The sequence below is a fragment of the Cryptomeria japonica genome, chromosome 5 (assembly GCF_030272615.1).
Source record: "Cryptomeria japonica chromosome 5, Sugi_1.0, whole genome shotgun sequence".
NCBI lineage: Eukaryota > Viridiplantae > Streptophyta > Pinopsida > Cupressales > Cupressaceae > Cryptomeria > Cryptomeria japonica.
Genome location: NC_081409.1, coordinates 837,322,415 through 837,335,471, shown reverse-complemented (window position 1 = coordinate 837,335,471; position 13,057 = coordinate 837,322,415). Strand labels below are relative to the sequence as shown.

At 33.1% G+C, this 13,057-nt stretch overlaps 1 protein-coding gene across 5 annotated transcripts in view; it reads right to left on the bottom strand.

Annotated features, from left to right (window-relative positions):
• Window positions 1–10,722: 10,722 nt before the first annotated feature.
• The window catches only part of LOC131052706 (small RNA degrading nuclease 1), a 121,489-nt gene continuing 119,154 nt past the window's right edge, over window positions 10,723–13,057 (bottom strand). For 4 of the 5 annotated variants that reach the window (XM_057987287.1, XM_057987289.2, XM_057987290.2 and 1 more), the window contains 3 exons: window positions 11,875–12,312; window positions 11,311–11,601; window positions 10,723–11,000 (listed from right to left, as the gene is read on the bottom strand). In XM_057987287.1, the coding sequence (XP_057843270.1) occupies window positions 11,899–12,312 (414 nt within the window). In that variant the 3' untranslated portion in view covers window positions 10,723–11,000; window positions 11,311–11,601; window positions 11,875–11,898. Of the gene's footprint in view, window positions 11,001–11,310; window positions 11,602–11,846; window positions 12,313–13,057 lie in introns of all 5 variants that reach the window. The other variant, XM_057987288.2, reaches the window with a different exon arrangement.

Sequence of the window (13,057 nt, the reverse complement as noted above, 5' to 3'; positions counted from 1 at the left end):
TAAATGTCCCTTTCTCTTGTGATATTTGCAATATTCATCATCATTCCACCAATTTGGTTTTACTTTTGGCTCATATGGTGGATTATCTGGTAGTGTTATGAGCTTGTTTGTCACTAACTTCTTAAATGAAGTTTTGATTGGCTCTCCCAAGGGGGTGTATTTTCTTCGAGGTTTTGATTGCCTTTGATTGTTCACTTGATTGTTCGAGGTAGAATAACTTGCACTTGGGAAAGTTATCTTAGGTTTCATAATATTTACGTCTACTACCCCGTCATTGACTGTATTCTTATTCTTGTTCCAAAAGTGAAGTTTGTCTTTCCCATTTGATTCCTCTTTGTTCTCTTTGAATATCTTGATACCTTATTCAATAAGGAATTTTTCTATCGCCATTCCTTTCTCAATGACCTCTTTTAAGGTAGAAAAACATGCTTTTCTTAGCTCATATCCAATATCCTTGTTGACATTTTATGTGAACATTTCCACCATTTGTTTTTGTGGTATATCATAAGAGCATCGACTAGCAAGACCTCTCCATCGCTGTAAAAACGAAGAGAAGCATTCCACATATTTCTGCTTAGTATTGCATAAGTTAGCTACTTAAACATCTGTTTCAATGTTGTATGAAAAATGTTGTATGAAAGCCTCTGCTAGATCACCCCGTGACTTAATTCTAGGTGGAAATTGGGAAAACCATTACATTGCTTGTTCACCTAAGCTTTGTGGGAACAATCTCATCATGTATGTTTCTTCTGTTGCTACCTCAATGCAAGCTATGAAAAACTATCTTATGTGTGCCTTAGCATCCCCTTTACCTTTGTATTTATCAAATTTTGATGTTAACAAAATGTGGAGGGAATGGAGGCATTGGACTGCTTCTATCAAATGGGTAAGGACATATATCCTTCATTGTGTATTGTTGCTTTGGTGTATTCATCTCTGTCATTTGCCTTTGTAAGTCCTTTATCTGATGTTGCAAGTCATTCTTGGGTGGTGTCTTTTCTCTTTGAGCTAGTCCCATGCCTAAGACACTAGGCGGAGGAGGAGCGATATAATGCATATGTGGATGGTATTGATCATAGATGTGTTCATATGGAGGAGGGATATAATTATAGCTTGGATATGGACCACTTGGTATGGTATTATAGTGAGAAGCACTAGGTCTAGGTCGATACATGTCATGACCATGGGGATAGGAGGTGTCATAAGAATGATCTTGGATATTGCCCCCAAATATGACACATGGTCTCCTCGTGTCATGATTTTGAATGTTCGATTGAGTGTAATTGTATGCATTGGTATTATCTTGGGTATCACCATGGTTATGTGTGGTGGTAGTTCTTCTACATGGGAAAAGATGACTGTGGGGTTGTTCATGAGAGGTTCTATCATAACTAGCATGAGAATGAGTGTATGTGTTTGGAATCTCAGGTTTTTGAAATAGGGATGAAGGTGACTCAAGCACGAGATGCTCTTTCTTACCACCACTATTGGGCATCCTTTGTCTTGTATTAATTAGATTTATTTGGTTTGTATCATCCTCCAAAATCTGTGGCATATCAAATCCATGAGGTATTCTTGTCCCACTTTGTGCCATGACTTGTAGGAAATACTGTATATCCCTTTTCATAATTTCTTGAACCAATCTATTAAAGTGGGGATCCATGATAGTTTCCTCAACTTCTTTAGAATCCACAGATGCATTGTCATTGTCATTATCATTTCCATTGTTATTGTCATTGTTGTCATTGTCTTGTATATTACTGCAGTTTTCAAATAGATTGTAGAATCCATCTCCATCAAACTCATAATAACTCATGTTTAAAGACCTCAAAGCTTCTTCGGCTTCCCTTTTAGACCTTTGGGAATGGGTTTCAACCATGGACTAAAGTCTTGACCAAAAAATGAAATGTAGGATGAAAATGCAAAGACTATGAAAGACCAAGAGGTGTATGAAATGTTGATGAATCTAGGGTAAACTTGCAATGTCCAAGTATGTATGTTTTTAGAGTAAGGTGTGGCTTCCAAATAGATGATGGATCTCTTGATGAGGTAAGTTGATCTTGACTCCAGGTATGTATGTTTGAGAGTAAGGTGTGGCTTCCAAAGAGATGATGGATCTCTTGATGAGGTAAGTTGACCTTGACTCCAGAAGACCAAATGAGATCCTAAGATGATGGATCTAGATATGGGAATCACCTAGTGTTGTGTTGTAGTATGTTTGCAAAGTTTGATGAGGACAACCAAAGTAACCTTTTGACTCAAATTTGAAAAATATGTATGAGCGAAATGCATGTGAAGAAAAATGATTGACTATGTATGACCAAGACAGGTTGACTGAAGAATGAAGCCCTATGGGAAGCAACCTTAGAAGCTCTTTAGATCTGAAAACTTAAGTCATTATTGTTCTCAAGAGTTTTCTTATAATCTCTCAACTGTGAACGCAGACGCAGTTTTAACAAACCCAGACATGATTCTGAAAATGTTTTGCAATTCTATCCAATTGTAAAGTTGTTGAATGTGACCAAATCTCAATGTTTTGACTTTTAGTGGCAAGAAGACACAATAAAAATGAAGACTCAATGTTTGAAGGTGTTTTGTCTTAAGGATCCAAAATGTTTCCAAATGTGAAATGTTATGTGAAATGTTTTTGCATACACTTGAAAACACAACAGACACAATGTTTCTTTGTTTTTTGTTTGAAAATGTTTGAGTGTTTTGATCATGCAAGCACAAATCCTAGGGCTGGTCGGGACAATAGTTGTTGAATCTGGCTCCACCCTCGTCACTCACTTCTCTGGGGCAGCCAAGCACCAGTCCCCTCGAAAACTCCCTATGGCGAACTTTGTATCTCTACTAAGAACCGTAAGAATGTGAGCCACTTCAAAGGTCCGACCTCCTGCGCCAATAACTAGAAGGTTTTTGGTCTTTCTAAAACAAAAAGGTGCTAGTAAGGGTCTCTGTTAGGAGACTATCCTTTGAAGTCGCGCAAGCATGATTGAGGCCTATAGCACAACAAATTACCAAACACTTTAGTAGTCACGCAAGCATGATTTAGACCTCAAGGGCCCTACAAAGTGCTTGATATGAGATAAATCTCAAATAGCTCCAACCTCTGAAATTTTCATCCCAAGAGGTCTATTTATTATAGTGAGTTGGAATGCTTGGGTTTTATCCATACTCACTTGGGTCGTTCTTTTCTCACTAGTAGTCCTAGTGACCACACGAGGAGGCAGGCCCTGTAAAGATAAACACAAAAAAAAACCTAATGCTCAAAACACGAAAGACCAATTGAAGTGTTTGCTAGACTAAGATGACAAATCATTTCAAAGCAATTTTAAAATCAAATCTTTGCCAAAGTTCCTGCACCAAGATTATTAGTAGTTTTGAAATAATACCCCTCCTACAAGCACACAAGTTAGGTAAATTTTAGATCCAAAAGACTTTGTGAAATAGGAGTCTTCAACAAGACGTTTTTTGATAGATTCAAATATCTAATTTTCCACGAGTTCTTTTGCATAATAAAAAATAGACCTCTTGTTAAATTTCAAGACATTTCCTGAAATGTAAGAAAATCCAAACAATTTGCTAATTTGCTCCAAAAAAAAAATTTCTGAAAAATCATAAAAAATTCATAGAAAATCAACAATTGATCCAAAAAAATTGAATTTTTTACTAAAAACTTCTGATACCATTCCAAAACTGCATAAAACAATTCCAGCAAAAATTCCAAGCAGTTTGTGAGATATGATCAAAACAATGCAAAACCCTAATTTTTAAAGATCCGATTTTTTATGAATTATTTTGTATCACAATTAAAATAAAAAAGAATAGATCCTGTGTATAATTCTAAGAACTTTCCAAAACTATAAGAAAATCCAAAAAATTCACTCATTTGCTCTAAAAATGATTTTTTTATGAAAATTCATAGAAAATTCAAATATACTCCAAAAAACCTGATTTTTTTACTGAGCACTTCTGATACTGTTCTCAACTTGTAAAAAAACATTTATGCCAAAATTCCAAGCCGTTTATGAGATCTAATCACAATAATGCAAAACCCTAATTTTTAAAGATCCGATTTTTCATGAAATATTGTGCACCCAAATTTAAATCACAAAAAATAGACCCCCTCTAGAATTATGAGAGATTTCCATAAATGTAAGAATCCTAAAAATTCGCTCATTTTTTCTCAAAATTATTTTTTTATGAAAAATCATAAATAATTCATAAACAATTCAAATAGGCTCCAAAAATTCTGAATTTCGGATTGAACACTCGTGATACTGTCCAAAACCTGCAAAAACAATTTGGTGTAAAATTTCCAAGTTGTTTGTGAGATCAAATCAAATCTCGCCAAGATCTTAATCTTGTGTCCAAAACGCTAGCTGCAGAAGGTTATTCTCCAAATTGTTTTACAAATAAACAATATAGGGTTAGAAAAACCTGCAAAAAACATAGATCTAAAAAAAATACATGTCCCACCAGGCGTGTCAACATGTGTATGCTAAAACGTGATAAACTATTGTAAAACCATAAAGATCCAACCACAAACAATCTAAATCCTACAATGAAACATTCACCAATACCAATAGAGATACCTAAGATCATGCAAATCAACAAAATAAAACAAGATATACCATTCACATGTCTAGTAGGGTTTCAATCTCCATTGTCTTCTTATTTCCATTGATCTTGCTTGATATATTTGCTCTCAGATTTTATGTGTGCACAAGAGCTCAACAAAGAACGAAAACATGGTTGATAGCTTGATTGCATAAGATTGATTAGACACCTTGCTTAGCTGACTAGATGATTAGAATGCTCATTAGACAATTAGGAAATTAGAGTCGATAATGAAGGAGGGTATCCTCTTATATAGAAGACATTGTAAGAAATGGAGGGATAAGATTAAAGGTGTAAAGATAAATGATTGGCTAGGATTAAAAGGTAGGTTGAGGAAATAATAAAATGATAAAGGGGGTAGGTAAGAGAATAATTAAGAGATGAATGACATGTGTCATGGGTAGAAAAAGATAATGAATTAATTAAATAAATAAAAATTTATTTAATTAATAGAAGAAGTGGGATCAATTAAATAAATAAAAGTATTTATTTAATTTAGGAAAAAGATAATTTAAATAAATAAAAGTATTTATTTAATTTAGGAAAAAGATAATTTAAATAAATAAAAGTATTTATTTAAATGAGAAAAGGCTTAGAAGAGGATTAATGAATTAATTAAATAAATAAATATTTATTTAATTAATAGAAGACAAGATAAAATAATTAAATAAATATATTTTTTTATTTAATTAGACAGGACAATTTTAGGTGTCTACACATTGACCTATTTATAAGACAGACCATCAGAATAATAAGCACACATTGACTCCCTCCATGTGAAAACTATCCAACTCACCATCCAATGTATGTACATAATGGACAATGTCTTGCATACTATCTGCAAGACGTAGTAGTTGGGGAGGAGGATGAGGGTCATGTCTAATAGTGTGAATATCCCTCATGAGGGAAGCAATATTCCTCCTCATTCTCCCTCAACTGATTGGGAGTAGGTGGAGGTGGAGGTGGAGGTGGAGGTGGAGGTGGCATCTGACCTAATAGATCATCTAAGTCAAATTCATTCATGATGTGAATATAGTCTACATATATATACAAAGTACATGAAAATTTACAATTACTATTTAACTTATATTTCACCTTCCAAAAAAACACTTATAATTAAATACAACATTTATAAATATAAATTTAAACATTCAAATTTTTATGCATGATTGAGAGAGAGAGAGAGAGAGAGAGAGAGAGAGAGAGAGAGAGATTAGCTAATGAGAGAGTGTGAGTGAGAGTGAGAGAGAGGTAATGAGAGAGAGAGTGAGAGTGTGTGTGTGTGTGTGTGTGTGTGTGTGTGAGAGAGAGAGAGAGAGAGTGTGTGTGTGTGTGTGAGAGAGAGAGAGAGAGAGTAGGTAATGAGAGAGAGTGAACGAGATAGAGAGAGAGACAGAATAAGATATATATATATATATATATATATATATATAGAGAGAGAGAGAGAGAGAGAGAGAGAGATGTGTAAACATCTAACTATACACATGTATAACATTTAAATATATGTAACATTAAGGTGAAAATGGGTCTAAGGAATCTTATGTCATAAAAGGTCCTACTAAGGGGTCCTACGTATCTTAAGGGGTCCTAGGTATCTTAAAAGGTCCTAGGTTATACTAAGGGGTCCTAGGCTATCATTTTAACTTCTAACTATACATGTTTAACATTTATACATAACATTGGAAACATATAGAACGTAACATTTCAAGATATCAAAAAGAAATTTAAACATTAAAACATCTAACTATACACATGTATAACATTTAAATATATGTAGCATTGGGGTGAAAATAGGTCTAAGGATGTAGTAGGATGTATTAAAGGGTTCTCAATTTCTTACAGGGTCAAAAAATGTCCTAGGATGTATTAAGGCATCCTATAATGTCTTAAGAGGTCCTAGGATGTACTAAGGGGTCCTAGAGAGAGAGAGAGAGAGAGAGTGGGGGGCGGGAGGGGGAGGCTAATGTTAGTGTCATACCCAAACTTTTGGGCAAGAATGGAACAACAATTTTTTTTAAGAGCATAATTACATTAAATAATCTACATTTAAAATGGAATAAACAAGTTTTGTCTTAACTAAAAGTTAACTCAGGATGAAATAATGGTTTACTAAAGTTGATTTAGTTAACTAAATCAATATGGCTACAATAATGAGAGAAGACTAATTATTCCTAAAAGGGGTCGTCACAACTTAATTAATTAATTAAACTAAATTAATTAATTTTCTCTAATTAAAAATTTCACTAATAATAAATCAAGAGATATTAATTATCTCAACAGTATTTAAAATACTCAAGGCTAAATAAAATAATGTTAACTCATATTAAAATAATTAATTGAACATGGGCGAAATACAATTTTAAATATAACTATTAAAGTTAACCAAATCAATTATTATATTTGCCAAATAAATTCATTTTATGCTAAAGTCAAATTTTAAGACCCCTTAGACATTTAAATTTCAACTATTTAAATATTCGGCCACATTATACAATTAATAAATTTCATTATTAAAATCCCCCAAATAAATTTTAACCCAAACATCCATATTTATTTAAATATGAAAATTAACTATATAAAATTTCTCATTAATAACCCTTGTTAATAAAATTAAATCAATTATGTGAATAACATTACTATATAAAAGTTAATCCCTCAAAAACTAATGTAGAATAACTTCCCTAATTAATTAATTAAAATGTAAATCAGTTTTGAAATAACTTTCCTTTTTAATTAATTGAAATGTAAATGGGTTTTACCCATCTCAAATTGAAAAGATTCCCCGCCCCTCCCTCCTCTTTTCAATTTTAATCATATTAAATTCCGAACCCTAACTAAGGTTGGATTATTTCTTGTAACTTAACCTATTATTTTCTTTCTTTCCAAATACTAACCCTAACCCAAAAATGGGTTAGGGTTGCTTATCTTAACACATCCCTATGTTTTTTGCTTTTGGTGTGTGTGTGTGTGTTTTTACAAGGTTTCATGGTGACGAAGGAGGGAGGCCGAAGGCGCAGGGCGAAGGAGGCTATCAGGCACCACTGCAGATACCCACAGTGGCGATCGGTGCCGCTCACTGTGGATACCCATAGTGGTGGCCGTGAGCCACTCACTGTGGATACCCACAATGGCGGCCCTGAGCCGTCCACTGTGGTTAACCACAGTGGCTCGGCTAAGCCATAGCACACATAATTTTTTTGTTTTTATATATATATATTTTTTGTTATTTAATTTTAAATGACTATATATATATATAAGCATAGTTAAGGAAATAATGTGCATTTCTGAGTATATAAATTTCGAATATATGAATATTTATTATAGGTTTATATATATGTGTGTGTGTGTGTGTGTGTGTGTGTGTGTGTGTTTTTATTTTGTTCTGAATACTCTGATATATTTAACCTAAATGTATAATTGTTACAGAACATTTCTACAGACTTGATAAACTATTTTTATTTTTTTTTAAACCAAAATATTAAGTAGATGAAGAATAACAAAATATGTTAAATAACAGAATAGAGTAGATCTGTTTTCCCCTTTTTTTATATCAATAACATATAGTTAATTTTTTTTATTTTGATTTAATAATCCTATAGCTATATTTATATTCTTTTCACTAACATGCTATTACAGAATGTAAAATGCGACAAAATATTTCTATTTACAACTGCAACTATCATTTTCAAAAAGACATTTAATACAATAAGCTGCAATATATAATGTAATATCATTATCTAGGTTTGGTTATTTTTCTACTTAATATGCATTTACAGAATAGAAGGAGATTAGCAAAAACGAATCTATTTACAGCTGCCATATAAATCTTTCTAAAACTCATTGGTTTAATAACAACAAGAAGCATTTGCCTATTAAATTTTTTAGTGTTTAACTATAGTTTTCTTTTTTTATTAAAAATTGCACTACTAACATTTAGATGATTTCATTTCTTTCTGCATTAAATAATTAAAACAGAATAAAATATCTTTTTCCAATCTTTTTCCAGCAACTATATCAATACAAAATTAATCCAAAAATGCATTCATCTCATTTAAAGGATAAATACTTCAAGTTACAATACAATGTTTTTCCTTTATATTTCATGGCAAAACTTAGTCAAATAAATACAATTTCTTTTTTGCAACTTAAATACAATAAGAACCGCTTTTTTTCTTTTCTACAACTAAAATACAATAAGAAATTATTTTTCTTTTCTACAACTATAATGCAATAATAAACTCCTTTTCTTTTCTGCAACTATAATACAATAAACAATAGGATCATTCCAAAGCTTCATTTCCAAACTTTCCCCAGGCGACCTGCAATAAAACCCACAATAAAACTTGAAGGTTGTGACCATGGAGGCTCACCTCCCAACCTAAAGAGTGGATGTCTACCACAACCCTCTTGCTTGGTGGCTTATACCTGCTTTCCTCAACCATGTTTCGTCTCCCTAAAGACATTTGCCATCTTGTGGAGTTGGGCAAGAGTCATAAGTGGGTTACTTGGCTCTATACATAAGTGTCCTTTGGTCCCAGGAGACATTATGGTCAACTCTAGAATGACCTACTTACTTAGCCTTGTATCCCCTTTTGCTAACACATCAAGCCTTCCTAGGTGGGTATCAATATATCAAGCACATTTAATATTCTATCATAAGAACATATACTTAAGCATCTCTTATTATGCATAAACATGTATACATATATAAGACAATGATTGGCAGATATGTCAAGTATACCACTGAATATGATTAATAATAATAATCTAAAATGACAAGAATTCTGCTATGATGAATTGGACTAGTTTCCCTTGTGATTGATGCTCCCTATCTTATGGATTTGACCTGCTTTGAATGGTTCGATCTGCTGGACTGATTTGACATATTTTTTTATGATTTGGATCTGTAAAATGTCTTTAGGAATCACTGATTATTTTCCATTCTTTACTGATGCCCACTTGATGCTCCTCCAATCTGATTCGATCTCCTCTTATATTCCCATGGTGGAACAAATAACCCTTCATTTAGTTGTCCCCTAAAAGAGACACTACCCAAACCTTTTCAACAATCACAATTCCCCATAATGTAATCAACACTTAATATGAAATGGTGATTGATTAATGATTAGCCACAACTTTGGTACAATAATGATCGCTGCATTAATTTAATAAGACCGATGCATTAATATAATGATATCATTGTTGCCTTTGATATCAGCAAGAGTCTCCACATTGTGATCTGTTCTCTTCCTTTGTGCCTGGCCGTAGATACATAACGACGACTTCTTTAAGATTGGCGCGGTAGCTGTACGTTCCCTACATAGATGGTATCGGTAGCTAAGGAAATCAAACATTATGATAACCTTAAAACCCTTGTTTATCTTCCATGCTAAAATTACGATTTCTTTCCAATGCCTTGTCTCGTCGGGTATGGGTATGGTAGGTTTCATATTAAGAAAATTGTGAAGTCTTACCAATAAGACAATTTTCTGAGAAACGGTAATACTCAATCTTATTAGAAAAAGCACATAAAGACTTGTTATTATTTGATTTCTTCTTCCTTAAGAGTGATTGAGAGACTATTCCATATCGGGCGCATGACAAATACAAGAGAGAAAAGGCTCCTGAATGTCAAATTTTTGGTCATGAATTTGATACCAACAATGATGTAGGGGTAAGTCATATGTTAACCTTCAATTTGAATTCACACCCATCTCAAATAGGATTGGTTCTCTCCAATCTTTATTCCCTCAAAGTATACAGTACAGTAGATCTTGTTTCTAGGAATGGTCAATTTGTTGCTTCTTTTATGTACCTTCTCATTAATGCTTAACCTACTCCAACACTTTTCAACTCGGTTCCTGATAAAAAGTGGCTCCACTTATAATCTGTGTAATAATCCTCTTAATCCCGCCATCACAACTCTCTCCATGTACAAGGATCATTCAGCGAAAAAAGAAGAAATCCATGACCTCAAACAATTCATGAATTTAGTGCAAAATGCATGACCTCAAACAAGCACATGCACATCTTCTATTGAAAAACTTGCAAGGAATCAAAGAAAACTAAAGTGCAATTATCACCTGTCTGCATAATCAAGAAGAAAACTTAGCAATCACATTGCTATCAATCTGTTTACAACCAAATGGAAGCAATAGAAAAAATTCTGCACAAAAAGTTTACATAAAGACGGTCTCACTTTCAGCAGCAGCTCTAGCAGATCCACAATCCAAAGCCAGTCCAACCCCGATGATTTTCCCCTAAATGATGCTGCTGGTCTAGTAAATCCATTGAATTTTCCCTTTCACAAGCAGGGCAATCGATATGTTTGTTGGGTATGGAAATCCTCCTCCTGGCTCCAACAACAGGAAGCAGATCTGCACCACCTCAGGAATCAACCATTAGGAGAACTACCTTCCGGCATTAATGATTTGGAAATATTTAATATTATAATATCTACTCTGTAATATTGAATGATTTTAGTTACACTTTGTACTGTAGTGTTATCTTCCTCATTCTTGAATACCTTTAGTTATTCTTTGTACTGTAGTGTTATCATTTCACTCCTCTTCTCACTGAAGTAAAGCTGGGTTTTTTGTAATCTTACCTTATAGTTAATAAAAATACTTTATCAAAAGAAAAAACAATGATGAACATTTACTAATGGAAATAAATAAATTAAATTACCCATGTGGGAATGCTGGAAAAAGATGAAGCCAGTCTGCTCATTTTTATGCGATTTATCAAAGTTAGTGGTGATGTAATCTGGATGCTTCTTGCACAGGAAGCAACTTGCATGTAATCAGAAATTATATCATTACACATTCTTGGAAACGCTTGTGTAATACATTGTTGAAAACTTCCACTCCCAGATTTATAACGTAAGTATGAAACACCAGCACTATCAAAGAATTTATCCATCCCGGTAGAGAGGATTTCATGTTTGTCTTGATACTGGACTCTACTTTCACAATGCAACTGCAAAAATAAATAATGTACAGATCAAATTTTGGCTGAAGTCACACGAGGAACAAAACTAAAGACTGCTTTTTTTTAATTTTTTAATAAGATAAAGTTTATGCTATAAGACTAAAGTAAAGATGCAAAAGCACAGTGTCAAGTCATGATGAGCTGATTACAGAAGCCATATGAAAGAAGCATACAAAGAAGTCTAGATGCCTATTTGCTGGAACATTGTTAAAACAAAGCATGACACGGTATACCAGAAAGCGGATTTGACAAAGACAATACCAAGGATGGCCCTGTCAGCATCAGTTAAAGACCATGCTTTCTTGTAAGTGCAGCTACAATTCGTTGTAAACTTTTGATCTCTGCATTCCTTTGTTCAAGTTCCTTTTTTAGTCTTTCTTTTTCCTCCAAGTGAATACAACCATTGCATTCTTTCTCCAAAACATTCTGCATCATATTTTCCTGATTTGTGTTTTTATCATACTTTGTTTTCTTTTGCTTGTGGAAAGTCTCTTCTGTGTCATATTTAGAAATATTGTTACTGATATCACTGGAAGTATTTCTTGTTACAATGGGATCAATGCTACAACCATGCAACTGAGAAGTTGGAGCTTCCTCATCTACAACATTCATCTTACGTACACGGACATTAATGTTTGCCCCTTTTTTGGATCCTCTTTTATGGAACCATACACGTTTCTGAGGGTGACCATACGAGTCCTGAAACAGAGAATATAGACTTTAAGAAAATAATGTCATACTTTGCATTGAATAACATGTAAGCATTAAATGAAAATAAATATACCTCTCCAACTAATCTTGATCAATATATAAGTAAACATCCTGAGAAAAAGATACAGTTGCTATAACTAGTTTAAATAAACATTATGTAGAGAGAGTGATCAAATATGCCACAATATTTTTGCAGATAAGCATAATGAGAAGAGATAGATAACACAAAAGTACAACATCTGAAAAGAAACATGATATCTTATAAACATATTGACAGATTATTTTTTTGCATTGAAGGTGATTCTATGAAAGCTCAAAAAGCTATTTTATACAACATTATAATGTTGCATGTTCGAAACAGTCAGTTTTCATGCACCTTGCATTTCACATGAAAAAAATATCACACACCATGTAACATATTGAAAATAGTTGATAGGATACAAAAGAAATTGAGATACTTGCTATATATCATATAATAAAGAAAATTTGACTGTTTAATTCCCAGCTATGGGAGAAGGCCATTAATAGAAAAGTTCCATTTAACATTGATGAATCAAATATTATTCATCAATTCAAAAACATGACAAAAAAGAGAAAAATTCTAATGATTTATATATTTTTTTTTCATATCTTCATTTGGCTTAGATATAATTTCATTGATCCCTATATTTTTCACATTTTACTGGTTAGAACTTTAGGAACTGTACCAGATATATTTGGTACAGATCCCACC